A 22124-nucleotide genomic window follows, 5' to 3' on the forward strand; every position below is an offset into this window, starting at 1 on the left:
ATGTTTGTCTAGTTACAGTCTAGTAGTTTTAGATGGCTGCCGGACCTCGACATTCAGATGTTTGTCTAGTAACATTCTAGTAGTTTTAGATGGCTGCCGGACTTCGACAAATTATTCAGATGTTTGTCTAGTTACAGTCTAGTAGTTTTAGATGGCTGCCGGACCTCGACATTCAGATATTTGTCTAGTAACATTCTAGTAGTTTTAGATGGCTGCCGGACTTCGACAAATTATTCAGATGTTTGTCTAGTTACAGTCTAGTAGTTTTAGATGGCTGCCGGACCTCGACATTCAGATGTTTGTCTAGTAACAGTCTAGTAGTTTTAGATGGCTGCCGGACCTCGACAATCAGATGTTTGTCTAGTTACAGTCTAGTAGTTTTAGATGGCTGCCGGACTTCGACAAATTATTCAGATGTTTGTCTAGTTACAGTCTAGTAGTTTTAGATGGCTGCCGGACCTCGACAATCAGATGTTTGTCTAGTTACAGTCTAGTAGTTTTAGATGGCTGCCGGACCTCGACATTCAGATGTTTGTCTAGTTACAGTCTAGTAGTTTTAGATGGCTGCCGGACCTCGACATTCAGATGTTTGTCTAGTTACAGTCTAGTAGTTTTAGATGGCTGCCGGACCTCGACATTCAGATGTTTGTCTAGTTACAGTCTAGTAGTTTTAGATGGCTGCCGGACCTCGACATTCAGATGTTTGTCTAGCTACAGTCTAGTAGTTTTAGATGGCTGCCGGACCTCGACATTCAGATGTTTGTCTAGTAACAGTCTAGTAGTTTTAGATGGCTGCCGGACCTCGACATTCAGATGTTTGTCTAGTAACAGTCTAGTAGTTTTAGATGGCTGCCGGACCTCGACATTCAGATGTTTGTCTAGTTACAGTCTAGTAGTTTTAGATGGCTGCCGGACCTCGACATTCAGATGTTTGTCTAGTTACAGTCTAGTAGTTTTAGATGGCTGCCGGACCTCGACAATCAGATGTTTGTCTAGTTACAGTCTAGTAGTTTTAGATGGCTGCCGGACCTCGACATTCAGATGTTTGTCTAGTAACAGTCTAGTAGTTTTAGATGGCTGCCGGACTTCGACAAATTATTCAGATGTTTGAGTTTCTTGTACGCATGTATTTTTGCAAGATTGGTGTAAAAAGTGAAGAATTATGTTCAGACTGTTGAATAACTTTAAGTTTAACTCTTTCTATCCTAATAGGCGATACCAATGTTGATTTGACCCCCATTAAACTAAATTGATTTTAATTTTATAAATTTAAATTTGTGTTGTGTAGAATGAGCATGCATTCTGCTATAATTCATAACTAAATTTAACATTTTCTGGTTATAAACAAATAGGGTCATTAAAGTTCAATCATAACAGAATAGTGAAATACAAATGAGCAAAATGAATAACACCATAGAAACAAGGAAGATAATTACGGAGAGAAAGAGTTAATACACAAAGGCCACAGTCGATTCTCTATCAGTAATCTATGTTATTGCCTTGAAGTCCAAACACAAACTAGATACTATTTGCATCGACAAGCTAAACCTCACTATCCGTGTCTTCACTAAATATCACGTTCAAAGTCCGTCAACCATGTCTAACAACATTCATAGTACATTCACTATACATGATATATCTTTTCTACACAGTAGGATGACATTTTTTTTACACAATAGTTACACCAGTGAATTTTCTTTTACTGTCAAAGAATTAACATTGAGCCAAAGCTCTTGAAACTCTAGGCCTGTAAGCCTGATTGAACAGAGCGAACTGTTTGAAGGAGGCCCAAGCTAATGTTCTTTCTTTACAGTACTTTTCTAATGGATCGGCCACTCCGGACCAAGAATATGTGGCCGAAGGTCGAGCCATTTTCACAAAGCTTACCAGCTAACCGTGCAGGACTCAACACGGATGAAACGTTCTCTTGAGGAGCGGCGCCTGGTGTCTAACAAGGTCATGGACGATCTCTAGGTTCCTCAAGGTTGTCATAGCCGGAAGTGGTAATGAATGTAATCACTCCACTACCTATAAAATGCTTCCTAATGGCATGTGTCTCAAATAGCCTTTGACAACCAGTCCAACTATATTGAGTCCGGCGGAACTGTTCTCACTAACAGGAGAAGGGGCAAAGGCGAGTAACTGGCGCGTTAACCAGTAAGCTTCGGACAGGAAGGGCTCGTTAGCCATGGCTGGCTACTGAATTCAAACCTCTGTTGCCTTGCAGCTATACCCAATCATGGGAAAGGCTGAAAAAAAAATCAGGAGCTGGAAACCCTAAGGCTCTTTGCAGCACCCATTGCTGCACCCTGGCAGAGCCTGCGACGCCGCTGACCCCAAACTGTATCGGCACTGCCGTTCCTTTGGATACATCAGCAGCGTGGAGTGGGGGGAACTGATGTGTGGGCGACGTCGTTCCGTCCACAAATAATGCCCATGCATTCATCTCATTTCCATGAGATGGTCCATAGTCGCTTCGCGACTGAAGGAGGCCATATATGGACGCTCTCTTACAACTCCGCTTGGTGCAATGAGGGAACTCTCGCACTTCCACAGGAGTCTTGTTTTACAATTCATTTAGTCTAACTCTAATCGCTTCCTCTAGCGATCAATTCAACCTAAGTACAGCGCTGCGGCAGGGTAGCGTATCCGGGACAGTGAATTCTTGAAATGGAAATTTATTTTTATTTTTCAGACGACGACGACGATCGCCAAATCGACGAAGATTTACGTTCAGGTAAAAAGTTTTTGATGACTTTGTAAAAAAAACAACAAATAATTGTGCTTGTTAAATAGTTCTATGTTTTTAGCTAATTAGTTTACAAAACGCACTGTATTAGCAGGCAGTATTGAAAAGGTAACAATTATGGTTCCATTCATTTATTTGTCTTTATGCTTCGGATGCTCCATTGTAACTCTGGCAGTGCATGGTTCTTTTGGAGTTGCATGTGCTAGCTTTATATCTACTGACACACTTTTTGAAAGAAGTAGAATTATCTTGTGTATGGGTAGAATTATATCTTTATGTATTATAAGGATTGTCCGAATATAAATGAGGAGTTCAGAATTTCAGTGGCAACCTTAACATTTTGCAACCTCCAGAAATAACCGTTATCCGTCGCTGGTCGATTTTGATTATCAACACTGACCTGCTAAGTCGCAACCCGTGGGCAGTGGAGACCGATAACGCCGTACAGACTTATGACGTGGCAATGAGCTATTGGTCTCCACTGCCACTAGGTTGGAACAATGCAGTCAGTGGTCATGCCTTTTATGACGACTGATCTTCCATTCTATTTTTAGGTGATTAGTAAAGACAAAGTGTTGTCTCCCTTTTGGCTTTTCTGTGGAAAAAAAAAAAAGTCAAATGATTTTATTAATTTAAACGATCAAAACAAGACTATGACTTAATTATTTCTTGTCCAGTGATCCAATGATGACTTCGATGGGGGCCGCAAACACAAACAACAAACTCTCTTTGTAATCTCTTTGTAATCTCGCTTTTTTCTATGTCATGGAAACGTATAACGAATCTAACGTAATAAAATGGCCAAAATGTTTCTAGATTAATTCTTTCTATGAACCCTTGACCCGGGAAATGAGTTTATCCCGTGCCAGGATTGGTTCTTCAGCGATCCTCTAGTCTGAAGGCCCCCCATCGACAAGATGATCATTTAAATCACATCCGTCTGTTCATGGGTCACAGTCCCATGAGCAAAAGCAATGGGTTTCCCCATCCCATGAGAGGTAGGAGTCAAAACTAACTTGGGGAAAAACTCCATATTCCAATACTGTACCATTGCATTCCGTTTGTAGGGACGGGAAAATCGCCCCCCCCCCCCATGTATGGAAACAGCTGGGGAACGATGCGAAGTTTTCTTCCATCCTCACAACGTCCACTCACTAGAGCATAGCTGTGGAAGCTTACTGAAGGCCAAGTTCGCTCCTATTCTTAGCCTTTTCGTTTCCCCGGACGGATATTTCCCCGGACGGACGGTTCCCCGGACGGACGTGACACCGGACGGACAGTTTCACGGACGGACGTTTCCCCGGACGGACGTTTCCCCGGACGGACGTTTCCACGAAGTCGCCATGCTGAAGCTGGAAATCCCCTACACATCAGTTCCCTTCGCAATGTGTTTGAAGGATAAGACGCCTTGAGGCAGCTTGCAGCACATAATGCTGACATGCTGGAAGATCGTGAGACGCAGCTGATCCGAATCCAATGTTATACATTTATAACACATATGTAATGGGAAGCGTGGTCGAGAGGCTAAGAACGCTTGAACTTGGCTTGGCTACCTATGAACTGGGCTCGAGGGTCGACCCCCGACTCGGGCAGAGTTGAGTTTACTGAGCGCCTAGAGGCAGCACGGAAAACTACTCCTAGATACACCCTCCCCCCCCCCCCACTGGTCCACAAATGAGATTGGACCAAAGCGCTCTGAGCATGCTATAAGCATGAAAGTAGCGTTATAATATATATGTACAGCCTAAGATGTGTAGGTGTTTAATGAAGTAAAATTTGTATTTTAACTTTTTTTTTAGAAGGCTTTATCCCAACTACAGAATCAGCTGTATCAACAATGTCAAAGGTCACCAACACGACCAAGGTGCCTACCACATTATTCCCACGCAATGCTTCGGGAACAGTGCCAGGCAAGACAGCCCACTTTATTACCACGACCCTGCCTAACGCGACAACGATGGAACCGTCTACGACATTCAGGACCACGAGGATCACACCACGGACTAACTGGAGGTCAACAGAAGACTATACAGGTCAGACTTAGAGCCGCTATAATCTATACGTTTTTTGTGGCCTGTCCGTCCGTCCGTACCGTTCCGATGTCATAAACTAGAAAAGAGAAAACAAAATCGGACATTGTGATATTTGAGGTCATTCCAAGTTTTGATGCAACGGCTACTTTTTTTTTCTTTTCCTAAAGTGAACCATTTAATTTTTTAAAAATCGGACATTGTGATATTTGAGGTCATTCCAAGTTCTGATGCAACGGCTACTTTTTTTTTCTTTTCCGAAAGTGAACCATTTAATTTTTTAAATCAACTATGAAAGCAATTTTTTTTTCAGAAAAATACACCTCTTTTAAATTAGAAAAATTCAGAGCGGAAAAGGAGGGGGGGGGGGTAAAAGTTATGATGTAGTCATTTTCTATTAATAAGTCAAGCTTCATTCATAGATTCGCGCATTTCTATAACATATTGAGAATGTAATACTTCATAGAATATAATCAATAGCTCATTATAAAATAAATTATCCGTTTATTAACTAAATCATGGGATGAAATACTGATTTAAATGTTGTTGTTTTTTTTTAAATTGATACGGACTTCACATTTGTTCTAACTTTAAAACAAGCAAAATATAAAAAAATCAAAATAGCTTATCTAAAGGGGAAGAACTTAATGCTATATGTACCAATAATGTACACGTTATTTCCCTTGTTCAATATCAAACAGAATAATTAATTACCAATAATTAATTGACTGATTTAGTATTTTTGTTTATTCATTCATGTTTCGTTAGATACAATAAATAATTGTTGAAAGTATCATCTTGATCGGTGAGTGCAGGAAGGAGAAATAGCGTTAACAATTATTTAAGGGGGACTAAACCCAACAAATTTAGCCAAAATTGTGAATACTAAAGGATTAGTTTCCCTTGTGGGTATTATGCAAAAGAGTGAATTACTAGTTTTTAATTGTCTCACTTATTTCTTTTTTTTGTATTGGCTCATGTCTTTGTCTATGTCAATGAATAATTGTGCGAAGTTTCAACTTGATACGAGGATGGGTGTAGGAGAAAGACAGACGGACAGGGTGAGTTGATAGAAGCTTTGTAAAGAGAAGATCCTACGTCTGATAGTGTATGACTACCTACCTTGGTATAATTACTGAGTATAACTAATTAAATCGACCTGACCAAATCGTATTACTTCTTACCATGGTTTTGCCTACAGCTCATCTCTACTCCCCCTGGTCGATCTGGCAGTGTGATGAGAATTGTTACGAGACGCGGCAGAAACGAACCAGGTAACATTTCATTCAATAGATACTCATCTATATATATATATATGTCTCCTTATGTCTCGGAAGACAATGGATGCGCCTTTAGGAGTATTTTATAGACAATGAGAGCTTATCCCCATTGACACCCGCGGCAATGACAACTTTTGAAACCCAGCAGATACTCATATAGTGTTTTATTAAACATTTGTAAATAAAAGCTTTATATTTGAAAGCAGTAACTAGATCCAAAGTCTTCAAAAGATGCGAATCTGACTTAATTTGGTATTATGGAGTGTGTTTGTGTTTCTATGGTGACGGTGGGAAGAGGTTAGCGATTGGTTGGAAATGACGCAACATTAGGTGGCATTGTCGTCATTTGGTCTTAGGTGAGACGACTCCAGAACACAGAAAGGTTGTGTTATGTAGTGAGTTACTGTTTGTTGTTAAAGGATATTATTACTAAAGTCTACTACATTTTTTTTATCTCATATTAACTTTCTTTTGTCTATATTATAAATAAGGTTCTATTTAGTTTGTTCACAAAAGAAAGTTATATAACGACTACAATGGTTTAGTTGTATACCAGCAGTTTGGTGCTACAAGTCAATATCCGGAAACAACCATTGGTATTAATATCGAATCCGATAAATCGGAACACATCCGGGGCGCGATCGTTTTGGTTCCAGTAAACGGATGATCTGATTTACTGAATTCAATTTATTTTATTATTTTTGGGTATTTTAATATCCGAAAGAATAAGCGGCTTGTGCGATTAACCGATGGTCTGATTAAACGGCAGCAGCCCATTGAGATGCTAGAGATGGATAGGTCACACCCTTCGAAAGCCTGCATCCAACATAACAGGACAAGCACTAATATGGAACCCCTAAGGAGAGAGGAAGAGGGAACAGCCCAGGAATACATGGCTCCGTGATTTGGAAGCAGATGCCAAGCAGATGGGCAAGATATGGGAACAGTTGGAGGGACTCGCCCAGAACCGAGATGCCTGGAGGAAACTGATTGGTGGCCTATGCCCCAGAAGGGACCGCAGGCAGAGATGAGATGAGATGGTTAAACGGACTTGACTTTATTTTTGGTATCATATGTTCATCATTATCGCCTTAATTATTGACATCACCTGTAACGATGAATGTGCGAGTTGAGGTTTTAATATATTTCTACAGCACCTTGACAAGAACCCTAGACGCCTGGGTGTACTGTTTAATTTAATAACAAGCGCGAGGTCCAATAATTAACACACACACACACACAGTTTCAAATTATCGATACAGAATGACAAAGTCCAAACTTGATATAACCCAATAACTGCCTATAATGATGTTATGCCTTTTAAGAGTCTAAAATCAACTAAACTAAATAGTCTACATAAATAATCTCAAATCCACTAACTGTGACTTCACTGGAATGTCGTGTTCAAAGTCCGTCCTCTAAAGTGCGTCTCTAAATTAAAAATAGAAGTGCTTAACACACCGTTATCGTAATCCTATTAACCACTGTCACCATACAAATTGTCGCTGCCACCATAGACTTTAAAGATTTCAATCACTAAATGAGATTCAACAGTAAATACATATTTAAAAAAAAAAACAACAACAACAAAATGATTCTGTTGCAGGGTGTGTTTGGTTGAAGAATGCACCGAGCAGGTGTTACAGTGGAGGAAGGCTGAGTGCTATGTCATGTATACATGCCCCAAATGTAAGTATTTTCTCAAGCAATGTCATGTATACATGCCCAAATGTAAGTATTTTCTCAAGCGATGTCATGTATACATGCCCCAAATGTAAGTATTTTCTCAAGCGATGTCATGTATACATGCCCCCAATGTGAGTATTCTCTCTAGCAATGTCATGTATACATGCCCCAAATGTGAGTATTTTCTCTAGCGATGTCATGTATACATGCCCCCAATGTGAGTATTCTCTCTAGCAATGTCATGTATACATGCCCCAAATGTGAGTATTCTCTCTAGCAATGTCATGTATACATCCCCCAATGTGTGTATTCTCTCTAGTTATGTCATGTATACATGCCCCCAATGTGAGTATTCTCTCTAGTTATGTCATGTATACATGCCCCAAATGTGAGTATTCTCTCTAGCAATGTCATGTATACATCCCCCAATGTGTGTATTCTCTCTAGCAATGTCATGTATACATCCCCCAATGTGAGTATTCTCTCTAGCAATATCATGTATGCATGCCCCCAATGTGAGTATTCTCTCTAGCAATGTCATGGGTTTAGTTTGGTTACTAGCGAAGCCAACGAGGTTTTGAGTTTAAACCCACTTTCAGCGGGGTTTGACGCTAAAAAAATACCTCTTCAATATAAAAAAAAAATTATACACTCAAAATGCTCTGAGCTTAGCCAAACTTCAGTGAGATGGGCGAATGAATTATTATTCAAATTATCCGATTGATCGGATAATTTGGCTTTTAGCTAAGAAGTTTTTTTAGTTGTATACAAATTTTATCTTTCTGAGGACCCCTGGGGGTCCGCGGAACACAGTTTTAGAAACCCCGCATCATCAGACGGAAATGTGAAATTCATTCCATACTTTGACTTTTGTTTCCTGCAGTTTGTAAAGACTTCGAATGGGGCATCGGTTGTAACAAGTCCTGCGCCAACTGCTTGGACACATGTGACAAGTACAACGGTTCTTGCACCACCTGTTTACCTTTCTTCACCTCTCCAGCTAACGGCTGTCAGTCAGGTAGGTCACTTGCTTAAGGCTCCCCCGCCCAGACTTTGTTTAATTATATTGTTTATTAATAAATAGCAGAATTTTTTTTTTTTTTTTTCTGTTTAGAGATTTTAGGCGTTTGGCAGGAATGGACATGTGCCGAAGAATGTCACATCAAATCCATGTACAGGAAAAGGTATTAGTTATTGTCCTCGCAGTAAGTAGTGTGTCGTTTACCTTTACCTATCTCTTCGTCTATTGGACCGTTGGGGCACCATGCAAGACTAGTTGACCGTCTTTCTCCATTCCTCTCTGTCTTTTACCTTAGTTAGAACCTCTTTCAATGTCAGGCCCGTCCATTCTTTAATGTTGTCTTCCCATTGCTTTCTCTGTCTGCCTCTTCTTCTTTTTCCTGGTGTTGTTCCCTGAAGGAAGGTCTTTCCGAGCCCCGAAGATCTTGTAATATGGCCATAGATTTTAAGTTTGCGTTTTTTTTTTGCGATAGTTACCAAGTCATCATGGGGTTCAATCGTTGCAGTAACCTTGTCTCTAATCTTTTGGTTTGTGATGCGGTCTATGAATGTGATACCTAGGATCCTTCTGTGGCATCTCAATTCCATTGCTAGGATTCTCTTCTCTAGCTCTGCAGCCAGCGTCCAAGGCTCACAAGCAAATAAAAATGTGGCCATGACCAGGAAGAGCATCAGTCTGATCTTGGAATGAAAAAAGCTTAGCCCTCGGCACCAAAATCAGACAAAATCAGTGTCAGTGTCCCCAATTTCCGACAAGCTAAATATAAAAAAGTTTTTGAAAAATTGTATGTAAGGAGAAGAACTCCGCACTTACAACTATATCTCTTAATAATCTAGAAGTTATTTCCGGTAGTCGATACCAAACAAAATAATTAATTGCCAATAATTATTGACTAATTGGTTAATTTTTTCTGAAAGTGATTCATATTTTGTTAAGTACAATAAATAATTGTTTGAAATTTCAACATGATTCGAGAATGGTTGTGGGAGAAATAATGTTAACAATTATATAAAGGAACCAAACCCTACATATTAAGCCATATCTGAATACTGGAGGACTAATTTCCCTTGTCGGTATTAAACAAAACAATTAATTACCATCACTAGCGGATCAAGAATTTTTGAGAGGGGGGGAGGGCATTTTTTATTTTTTTTTTCAAAACCTTAACCTTAACGCCTAGTAAATCCTAACCCTATAAATAAACGCAATTATATATATATATATATATATATATATATATATATATATATATATATATATATATATATATATATATATATATATATGTCTATCTATCTATCATCTGTCTGTCTGTCTGTCTGTCTATCTACCTACCTATCTATCATCTATCTATCTATCTATCTATCTATCTATCTATCTATCTATCTATCTATCTATCTATCTATCTATCTATCTATCTATCTATCTATCTATCTATCTATCTATCTATCTATCTATCTATCTATTATCTGTCTGTCTGTCTGTCTGTCTATCTATCTATCTATCTCAATCTATCTATCTATCTATCCTTTTCATGATTTCTACAATTTTAGATTATGTACCACGATGGAACCCAATTGCACGAAAGTCCAGATGAAGTCTGGCTCCTGTCACATAAATACTTGTCCCAAAGGTAACTTCGATCAGCCGTGTACACTTCATTTCCAATGTTGACAATACCTTTACAATTTCAATTTTTGACACTCAATTCTTTTGGAAATTTAGGATTTTCACTTCAACATACATGAATCGACCCCCCACCCCCCTTTTTTTTTTATTTTTGTTTTTGTGTGTAAACAGTTTGTGTTTTCTTCGCTTACATCAGGGGTTCTCAACCTGTGGGTCGCGACCCCCTTGGGGGTCGATTGATGATTCGCCAGGGGTCGCCTAAGAGCATTAAAATATGGATTGTTATTGTCTACTCTTCTATTGCTGTATGTGTGTGTTTGGGGGGGGGGGTCGCGGCAGAGTGGGGGATATTAAAAAGGGGTCACCGAGCTTAAAAGGTTGAGAACCGCTGGCTTACATTAAATAAATTCGTTTAATGTTTGTGTTCGCTGTACAAGACTGGCTGTAGACGAAGACTTATTTTGTAGCTCAGACCACAACGAAGTTAACACATGGCTAAGTCTTGTTTAATTAACAATGACAATTGTGGTTAGAGAATACATAATATAGTCACAAGTTCGATAGCTTGGCTTGTCCGAATAGGCCTCAGCCTTTGAAAAAATGTTTCCTGGCATTCCTTTTTGACAAGCTTCTATTATTATCTATATCGTTCAGCTGTAGTTACGAATAAAAGAAATAACAACTCGATAAGACACTGTAAGTTTAATCAACTTCACGACCCATATTACACTCTGGTCTTTTCCCTTTCTTACAACTCGCACACTTCCGGTCATTCGCGCATTTCTAAAAATAGATTATACATACTGTCGGGTTCCTTTTTATTACTTTGCTTGGCTCGTTAGGGGTTACTTACAATTGTTACAATTAAGAACAATTATTACTAAACACACTTCAACTCCAACTTCAGGTGTCCATGAAATAACATCAAATAAAGCGCACAATTATATCACTCTCAAGAAATAATACAAACACCAGTCCAGGAAGCGACCGTCCAACCTTCCTGGACCGGGAACAAGACCTCACTAACTGACACACTCTCTCGCACATTCAACGAAGACTTAATCATTCAGTTCATAACACGTGCAAGACTATTCACATTCATAACCTGGGAGTATATAAACAAAGAGATATAACTATCATACCATAATATCAAAGTAACATATTCACTCTCGCCATACCTCCCCCTGACACATACATACAGGCATTCATCCGTGACAGTAGGCACCCCAATCGTTTGTTATGATACTGCCTAGACATGGGCGTAGCCAGGGGGGGGGGGTTTGGGAACCCCAACCCCCCCCCCCCATATGAAATTCCCCCCCCCCCCCGGGATCGGAATTTAGTGACTGATTTTTTGCTTTGATTTTGTTTATTTCAGGTGAGATTTTAATACTAATCCATCACTTGCCCCAGCATAACCAAAGGGGTTTTGAGTTTAAAACCCCCTACCAGGGGGTTTTGAATTTAAAACCCCCTACCAGGGGGATTCGAGTTTAAAAACCCCTACCAGGGGGGTTCGAGTTTAAAACCCCTACCAGAGGGGTTCGAGTTTAAAACCCCCTACCATGGGGTTTGAGTTTAAAACGCCCTACCAGGGGGTTTGAGTTTTAAACCCCCTATCTGTTTTTTTGCAGTTAACTCCCCCTCTTCTATAAAACAAAACAAAAAAAAAATGCAAACGAAAATCTCCTAATTCCAAGAGCACAGTTAAGGAAGATTTTGATTTTAAAACCCCTATAAAATTTACGATAAACCCCCTCTTCAACATAAAAAAAGCTAATTACGCACTCAAAATGTTATGAGCGTAGCTAAATGGGTTTTGACTCAGTTTTGAGTTTAAATCCCACTTCAGCGGGGTTTGAAGGTAAAAAATTCCTCTTAAATAATAAAAACAAAGCAAATTATACACTCAAAATGTTATGAGTGTAGTCAAAGAGGTTTTGAGTTTAAACTCCCCTCCAGTGGAGTTTGAAGCTAAAAAGTACCTCTTTAATATAAATAAAAGCAAATTACTCACTCTAAAATCTATGAGCGTAGCCTAAGGGGTTTTGAGTTTAAACCCCCCGCCAGGTAGCCAAAGGGGTTTTGAGTTTAAACCTCCAGCCAGGAGGGTTTGAGGCTAACAAATACATCTTCAGTGTAAGAAAAAAAGCAAATTTCGCACTCAAAATGCTATGAACGTTGCCAAAAGGGGTTTTGAGTTTAAACCCCCATTCAGAGTGGTTTGATGCTAAAAATACCTCTTCAATATAAAAAAAAAGCAAATTACTCACTAAAATTATTTGACAGTAGCCAATCCAATCGGGGGTTTTGAGTTTAAACCCTCTCTTCTGCAGATGGCTTTTTTTAAAGTTTAAAACCCCTCCAGATGGTTTTGAGTTTAAGATCCCCCTACAGAGCATTTTGAGGTGGAAAACCCCCAACAGATTATTTTGACGATAAAACTTCTCTTTTCGATATAAAATCTAAAGCAAACTACTGTCACTTAATTCCAAGAGCGTATTCAAGAGAGGTTACACATTTTTACCAGTGGCAGGGCTCCATTAATAAACTGCAGTGAATAGTCATCTGCCGAAATTGAAAAACACTAAATGTGGCTCAACAAAGATGGCTAAGACAGATTTTAGGAGTCAGTCATAGAGATAGGGTCTAAATCAAGGAAATTTTATGCCGAACTGGGAGTCGACCCCTTAGTAAGATTGTGAGAGAGCGACGCATGAGGTTTGCGGGACATGTTCTCCGACCAAATGAATTACGCATAAGAACAGTTGCAATGATATCCTAGTACAACTTGACGACACTCATTCCTGGAGGTCCTCATGGCAGGTGGGAAGAGGCTTCAGACATTACCAGTGACAGATTTTTATGGAAACAGCTTGACGGCGCGGGAGGATCTAAGTCAGTAAGAATAGCACATTAGGTTTTTGAAATAGAACTTTTTAATAGCAGGAAAATGCACTGTAGATACCTCAGAATATGTATTTTGTTGGCTTTCAATATCAGAAATAATGCTTGGCGGCGGGGCTTCGCCCCGCGATGGGGGAGCTCCTAGAGCTCCCCCAGACCCCATTACTAATAATGGTGGGGAATCTACAATTTTCCCACTAACTCATGGAAGAACCTATTCTATGGCACAATAAACGTCTTCCGAAAGAATGAAGGGTCAGAATGTAATAAAGATTATGTACACACACACACATAAATACATATAAAAAAAAATTCGCGGGGGTGGGGGGGAGAAAAAATCCACCCCCCAAACCCCCGCCCCCGAAAATAAATCCTGGCTACGCCCATGTGCCTAGATATGTGAACTTGTCCAGCTCTTCAAGCTCTCACTTACCAAGTCTGACGGGGGTACCCTTTGTCTTATATCCCACTCACAAAATTTGTGTTTTATCGAAGTTTATGCTGAGGCCATTTCTGGGTGCCTCTCTATCTCGGCTCTCCGTCATTTCTTGAATGTATTTATTTGTAGCCCCCCCCCCCCCCAAGTAGTATACGTATATAGATGTATTTTATTATTTTAAAGTGCGATTTGGAAGCTTAACAAATTATTATGTTAAATATTGAAATGGCACATAGCATAGAGTATAAAAGCATGGGCCTACGAGGTATTTTTAGTCTAAACAAATCCTGCTGTTTACTTCTTGTTTTGTTTTCCTCTCGTTTATATCTAATGTATAAATATCTTTCTAAGACATTTTTTACTTTGCCTGACGCAGAACAACTCACTTTATTCAATGCCTAGGCAAAGTAGGAAATGGAGAATTATTTCAAACTTGCTTTAAAACTTCCGGCATTCTATAGAATGCTTTTGTAGTATTCATTGCATTTCGAACTTTTCTAGTTAGTACACACGTATATATATATATATATATATATATATATATATATATATATATATATATATATATATATATATATATATATATATATATAATCTATATATATATATATATATCTATATATAATATATATAAAGAAGTTTTGTATTTTCTAATATCAAATCTTCCTCTTGATTATTTGCACCTCAGAAAAGAAAATAATTTAAAATATTTTAAAACTTTGTTTTCTTTTGAATATATCTTTATCCTTACTTTAAAAAAGTGAATATAATTGTTCTTTTTCTAACATAAAATTACATAACCAAAATGTTTACACATTTCAACATTTCATTGTTAGATTGTCCTCCTTTCAAGTGGGGTGCTGACTGCAAATACTCTTGTGCAAACTGTGAATCGGATTGTGATAAATATAATGGCTCTTGCACTAGATGTAAACCTGGTTTTAAAAACCAAAGAGCAGGTTGCCTTCAAGGTAATATCTCTTACGATTTAAAAATTCCACTACTCAGAATTTTTTTCTAGTGAAATCTATCTTGAATAAAAAAATCTATATTTAGGCCTATTTATATTATAACCGCAAAATACCTCTAACTCATTAACTATTTAAAAAATCACATCAACTGTAGTAGTGATTTGTATAAAATTCCAGTTTCCTATAACATCTTAGGTGCCTTCTAAGACGCGGTTTTGACAGACTGAAAAGTAAAGTAACAATTATACATAAAACACTGAACCGTAATCTTCAAATACAAAAACAAAATTTAATAAAATACTCAGATTGACACAAAGAGTGACATACATTCCTCGCTCCATATGCTAGGACAAATAAGAACAAATACATCTTAAGATTGCATGAATAAGTGAGTAGAGGATTCTAATTATGATATTTGCACTTTATGAAAAGATAAATGTCTAATTAAGCTAATAGGGTAGGTGTTGTGACACGGTTACTATGTGTGGTCAACCGTGACAGACGGTCAAGTGTTGGGTACCTGGGAGTTAAGGGACTTGCGAGAAGTCACGTGTTTGTTGTAAACAAGAAGAGAGGAAGTCATCTAGTGGAATTGGTTATCTGTAGATAATGTTAGCCTTGTAAATATGGTATGTTTGAATGCTTCAAAATAAAAGGCAGTTTATACTTAAATGGACTTGTTTCTTCTCAGTAGGTAATCATCTTACATATTATAAATGATACAGGATATCTCTCTTAATGTGAATATATAAATAATTAGATATAAATATTTATGGCCTCCTTGAGTCGCAAAACAACGATGGATCATCTCATGGATAATGAGATGAAAGCTTGGGCATTAACTGTGGTCGAAACGATGTCGCCCACACATCAGTTCCCCCCTCTCCACGCAGCTGATGTTTTCAAGGGGACGGCAAGTGCCGATATAGTTTGGGGTCAGCGGTAGCCCAGACTTTACCAGGGTGTGGCACTGAGTGCTGTAAACTGCCAGAGGGTCGCCGGATCCTGATTTTACCTCAGGTCTGACTACTGAAGCCTTTCCCATGATTGGGTGTATCTTCAAGGCAGCAGAGGTTTGAATTCAGAGTTTTCCTACTAGGTCGGTAGCCAGCAATGGCTAACAAGCACCTCCTCCCCGAAGCTTACTGGCTTAGGCGCCATGTACTAGCCTTTGCCCATTGATTTCTCTCTAATTGTGTGAAGTTTTGTCCCATTTGAGTGAAGTCGTTTTTTTTTTTTACTGATTCTCTCCCTTATAGTGTGCACTTTGTTTTTATTTTACTTATTCTCCCCCTTAGAGTGTGATCGTTTTTTTTTTACTGATTCTCTCCCTTATAGTGTGCACTTTGTTTTTATTTTACTTATTCTCTCCCTTAGAGTGTGATCGTTTTAAATTTGGCGTCAATTGTTCCCAAGACTGCAAAACAAAGTGTAACCAAGACGACTGTGGAGATAGAAGAACTGGCGAATGTCCTGGTAATTAATTATATATTACAACTGGTGAATGTCCAGCTAGTGAATTATATTTTAAAACTGACCAAAGTCCAGGTTTATAAGCCATTATCATCTTCATCTAACTGTATCTAACTAGCTGATCCAGAATTTTATTTATTTTGGAAGGGGAGGGTTCGATTTTTTTTTACTATATGATCCAAAACTTTTGAGGGGGGATGCGATTTTTTCTTAACCCTAATCCTAACCCTATGTATAAACCCCCCCCCCCCCCCACACACACACACACAGAGCATATAAGAGGTCAAGCGTGTTTTGGCATTCTGAACTATAGAAACGCATTCTATTCTAAAACACATTATTTATTCATCCTATGATAAAACGTAGGTCAAATTAAGCTAAATAAAGCAACTTTGTGGCGAGGGCCGATACTGAAAAAGGACTGACATTACATTCGAGTAGTATATCTTTATTTGGCCTATTTATCGTACTATTATCTTGATTTTTCAGCAAGAACTTTTGTAGTAGGCTTGTATGGTCCGGATATTCAACAGTTTTGGCTTGTGAAATGTCTAGCTTTGAAGAACCTTTTCAATGTTTTCACTTGAAAAATATGTAATATGAATGTATAGGTCACAACTACATTGCAAATGCTGCTGATTTGTTCCTTGAAAAGAAAAGATACCCCACAAATTGTTTAAGCTGATTCAGATAAAGGCTTTGAGGGTCGCTGCCGAAAAAAAAAATGTCTTCAAAAAATAAAATTTGAACACAAAGTTATATGTTATTTCTGTTGTTCAACACGTCTGTTTTGAACTTCGCTTTGTTACAAAGCTTATATCAACTTCCTCTGTCTGTCTGTCTGACTGTCTGTGTGCCTGTCTGACCAAACGTTTGTAGACGGTATTTCTAGGATCAAGCTGAAATTTTGCGCAATTATTTCTTTTACATCAGAACATAACAATCAATAAAAAAAATGTTATTTAACTATTTGTAAAAAAAGACTTTGTATGGTATCTCAAACAAGGGAAAGAAATAGTGCTTGACTAAAGTGGTGGTATAGTCCCATTACAAGGGAATGAAATATTACTTGACTGAAGGTAGAGTGTAGAGTGAAAACGATTTCATATATGAGTCCTCTTTTCATTTTATAATTATTGCTATCGATTTAATTTGACATTAAAGAATGGCGGGCGACTCGATATAAGAATTTAATTTATAGCATATATAGTTTATATTAATGACAAGTGTTTTCTTTCTACATAAATATTGTAAAATACAAGACAAAGAGTATTAGTCTGTCCGGTGGGAGCTGGGGGTTATTGTATCTATGGCCTCTTCCACAACCGCCCCCCCCCCCCCAAATTCGAAGGGTTAGGGTCAGGGTGGGGGGTTAAAGCAACCCCCACCCACCAAATCGGGAAGAGTTTGAGTTTGAGTTTTTGGCACATCGGCAAAATTTAATGCCATGTCGTGCCCGTAATCCCACTAGAGTTACTCTCCCTTCATATCACAAGAGCTAAATTTTATACAATTAGGTCATTAAATCAAGGTCTATTCAGAGTTAATATAGTAAAAATTTATTAATTTAATACAAATCTTTTGAAAATATTGTATGTTCACAATTTCTTTGCCCTATCACAAATCAAACCTTCGCAGACATACTAGAGCGGAGGCATAATCTAAACATTAAAGAATTCGTATACAAATTTGTGTGATTTCTCTACTAAAAATCGTCCCTCCCCTACCTTCCCACCCCCGAATTCGCCAGTAATTTAACTCCACTTGAGTTTTGGTGGTTTTGTTTTTCTTTAAATGCTTTTGTATAGCGCAACTTTCATGTGTACAGCGTGATCAGAGCGCTAGGGTCCAATCTCTTTTGCAGACCAGTGGTTGTTGGGGGATGTATATGTGACAAGACTTAAGCAAACACATCATTGTTCAAGTTGGGACTAGAACTCAGGCCCCTTTGAGAGGTAGCCAAGCGGTTTTTACCACTCAACCATACATACCATTTCTACATCTTTTTCGGGTGTTCCTTCAGAGTTGAAAATATTTACATAATAACCCATTCCTTCCACAGGATGGCATGTCGGGGGTGGTGGTGGTGGGCAGGGTTTGTCCCCGGGACATCGAGATAACAGTCCGGACTACATACCACACGGCCAAGGGTTTGTTGCTTCCCAGACCTGTCGAAACGGAATTTAGCAAGTCTGGAAATGTGAGGCATTTTTTACAAAGTAAAGCTGATTTTTTTGAAACTATGTCTCCAGTGCATGGGAAGTTTGGACATTGGACCGCGTGGCACTGTACAAGGAACTGTTTGGAGACCCGGATGTCACGAGAAAGGTAAAATTAAAACAGTGATGTTTTGCTCACTTTGTTAAAACAGTGATGTTTTGCTCAATTTGTTTTACCTTTTTCTGTATGTCTAAATCGTTTTGCAACTGGCACAACAAGAAACAACGTAAAAAATACTTTAAAAAAAAAAATAAAAAAGCGCAGTTTTATGAATTAGTCCGGATCAGTCATATAATTAAATTTGTCGACCACGGCTGGTGGCATAGCTAGGGCGGGGGAGGAGGGGGAGAATTCGAAAATCCCCCCCCCGGCCCCCACTCAAGGGGGGCCCCCAAATGATTTTTCGAATTTTCTTTTTACATTAAATATTAAATATCATGCAAAATGCAGGGGCCCCCAAAAAGGCCAAGCCTCCCGGATTCCAAATGATGGCAAATTCCTATCAACGCTTCTGACCACTGGGAAGATATATCCGTAGACCAGTGTTTCTCAGAATTTTTCCTTAACGGAACACTTTGCACATTAATTTAGCGGAACACTCTGTTCTTTTTTTTATCAAGAGAGATTTATTCACGTGGTGGCCTTACTAGTTAATTATTTCAGTAGTTCGTGGAACACTGTTTGGTCAGCGCTGCCCTAGACCACACTATGTTAATTATCACCACTCCGTGTTAGAACTATTGATGAATGTCTATTACACGAATACTCTTTACTGTGTCTTGTACTGACATGAGTCAAACGATGAAAAATTAAAATCATATCTTTAAATACAATGTCAAGAATCGTTGTGTTTCTATTTTCAGATTTTGCAACCACCCCCAACCCCGGCTCGGTGGATTGGAGTGTCAAGGCCACGCGCAGGAATGGAAGACGTCAGTGTGCTACCTACGAAAAGATAAAATTTGTCCAATCGGTTAGTTACGCAATACTAACGTTACATGTATTCAGAGTGGACACAAATTAGTTCACTGTATAAACGACGCTAAAAAAGCGCGGTGGCTGAGTGGTAAAGCGCTTGGGTCCCCGGTTCGAATCCTGGTAAAGCCTGGTATTTTAAATTTCGGGATCTTTAAGGCGCCTCTGAATCCACCCAGCTCTAATGAGTACCGTGAATTAGTTGGGCGAGTAGTGTATGCGGTTGATTGTTGTACTTTCATTCTCAGCAGTTATGTCATTGAAGAACGACAACACCATTTACGTCATTCAATTAGTGACGTTAGTGGGATAATTAAATATAACTAAATAGCGAAAAAAAAACTACTTACGCATGTAATTATGCCTAATCTGGGTCTGTAGAGCTTGTGTTGATCACAAGATTGTTTGAGTATTTCTGTACGCGTAGTATTACTCTAATTTTTTATTAACAGACTCCAAGACATGTACACTAAAGTAAATCAACAGGTGTGGATATAACTAAATGTTAGGTCCAGAACGGGAACAGTCTGGTCTCATTATAAAAATGTTGTTACTCCTAGGAAAGTCTAGCCTCAACTGTCTGTCTATATCTAAGCTACAGCCTCGTTTTAAATTAATGCCGTCACTATTGCGAGTCACTAGGAGACACCTAAAGTGCGTCTTTACAAAAAAAAAAAAAAAGGTCAAGACGCACCCGGGAACGCTATTCTGCCTCAACGTGGCACTCGGGTGGAAACGATCATTAGAGGAAGTGATTAGGCTAAATGAATAGCAAAACAAGACTCCAATGAATAGCAAAACAAAACTCCTGTGGGAGTGTCCAAGAGCTTTCCCATTGCACAGTGAGGAGTTGAAAGAGAGCTTCCAGGTCCCTGTCGATATTTCATGCGCCGTTCCTCAATGGAACGTTTCACTAATGGCGTGTCCTGCACGGTTAGCTTGTTAAAACATAGGAAAATGGCCGTGTGCTCGGCCTTCGGCCATGTATTCTAGTCCATACGCCCGAAGTGCTAGATATATCGGAAATAGCAATTTTTTACATAGACATTGACTTGGACCACTTCCAGACAGAACGACAGAACGGTACTTTCAAGCAAGCTTACACGCCTAGAGTTCGAAGAACCTTCGGTTCAACGTTTTTGACAATCAGACGGTCAAGACACAGACAATTGTTAGTACAGAATCTGACTTATGTTCAAATAAAATAAAAATAAAGGTAAAAAAAAATATACTTGAGATAATCAATGACATTACTCATTTCTAGATTCAAACGTTTCAGGTTTCCCTATTTTCAGATTGCCCCGAGCAAAAGTGGGGAGTGGATTGTGGGAACGAATGCCCCAACTGTCTGGATGACTGCGATAAATTCTTTGGTAACTGTACCATGTGTAAAAAAGGATTTAAAAACGCATCACATTCTTGTAACGCAGGTAATATTTCTTGCTTTTATCTCGGCGTATTCGAAAACAAACGCTCTTAAAGCAGGTTTGTCACTGTAAAATTATATATACATTTTTGTAGTAAGTGATAATCTTGTGGGATCAAAACTATTTCAAATATAGAAAGGAATTGGAATTATTTTTATCAACATATTCGTCATAATCAAAAACATAATGAGCAATGAATTTAAACGAAAGAAAAAAATTGAAAATTGTATAGTCTTATAGTGTAAGCTTCAAGGAAGGCAACTATACGAGGGTTAACAGTAACATATGAAGGCGGACAAGCTCAACATTGACACCACAAAGGCATTCCTGGTCTTCAGGTCTTACCTCCAAGGTTCACTGTCGCCACCTCTGTCGCTTGTATCGTAACAGTCCTTATTACGCTCTCCTCTCTGATTGTCACAAGAAAGTTGGCATTGATCAAAACTGTCTTCCACTCTCAGGACGAACCTACCCACTGTTTCTCAGACACCTTCCTGATCTGAGATGGACTCCGATTGATGACAAAGCAGGAAGGCTTAGGCCTCCCGTAGTGCACTGGTAAGGAAAATGTGTTGTGTGGCGCAGTGCCTCGTAGCTCCCATACCGGTTTTAATGACCTCACATATGCGTCTCCAAGCAGCTCTCAAAAAGGCCTCAACACCAATCTGCAACGTCACAACCTGTGGGGCAGTTTAGACCAATAGCTGATTGCCACATCGTAGATACCTGTGACGCAGTGTCAGCAATGGGCATCAAAATTCGTTCGTAACCTGGCAAAATATGCACCTATGAGACAGAGTCCAGTTCGCCACTGCACGGCTGTTCTGTCCTTTTTGGCCTCCACCGCGGGTCGTCTCGGTTGGGGCGGCGCAGGTGCTGCCAGACTCCCGTGACTTTATCTGACTCGTCAAGGATTTAAACTAGTTCTCATGTACCGACTCTCGTATGGAAGTCATATTGGACATTGCCAGTGGCGTAGCTAGGGTGGAGGAGGGGGGGGGGAGAATTTGAAAATCCCCCCCGGGGCCCCACTTGAAGGGGCCCCCAAATGAGTGTTTTTTTTACATTAAAAATGAAATATTACGCAAAATGCAGGGGCCCCCAAAGAGGTCAAGCTCCCCGGGCCCCCAAACGAAGGAAAATTCCTAGCTACTCCCCTGTGCATGGCCAGCGCTCTTTCTTGAGCTAGAGCATCTGCCGCTTCATTGCCTTCCCACCACAGTGCGAGGGGAGCTGCTGGATGAAGACCACATCTCCTAGAAATTGGCAAATGTTATCAGCAGAGTGTCTCTTCCACCAATAGTAACCTTGACCTTC

The 22124-nt window shown here is 39.3% G+C and overlaps 1 protein-coding gene across 1 annotated transcript in view; it reads left to right on the top strand.

The window, feature by feature from the left end:
- LOC106073724 (uncharacterized) overlaps nt 1-22124 on the top strand; it is a 66227-nt gene that overhangs the window by 37874 nt on the left and 6229 nt on the right. Inside the window, exons 13-24 of the mRNA XM_056017482.1 lie at nt 2696-2737; nt 4549-4782; nt 5981-6053; nt 7666-7748; nt 8629-8763; nt 8860-8929; nt 10320-10399; nt 14578-14712; nt 16090-16188; nt 18438-18513; nt 19269-19378; nt 20676-20810. Of these exons, the coding sequence (XP_055873457.1) occupies nt 2696-2737; nt 4549-4782; nt 5981-6053; nt 7666-7748; nt 8629-8763; nt 8860-8929; nt 10320-10399; nt 14578-14712; nt 16090-16188; nt 18438-18513; nt 19269-19378; nt 20676-20810 (1272 nt within the window). The remainder of the gene's footprint in view (nt 1-2695; nt 2738-4548; nt 4783-5980; nt 6054-7665; nt 7749-8628; nt 8764-8859; nt 8930-10319; nt 10400-14577; nt 14713-16089; nt 16189-18437; nt 18514-19268; nt 19379-20675; nt 20811-22124) is intronic.

Source organism: Biomphalaria glabrata, chromosome 18, assembly GCF_947242115.1.
Source record: "Biomphalaria glabrata chromosome 18, xgBioGlab47.1, whole genome shotgun sequence".
Taxonomy (NCBI): domain Eukaryota; kingdom Metazoa; phylum Mollusca; class Gastropoda; family Planorbidae; genus Biomphalaria; species Biomphalaria glabrata.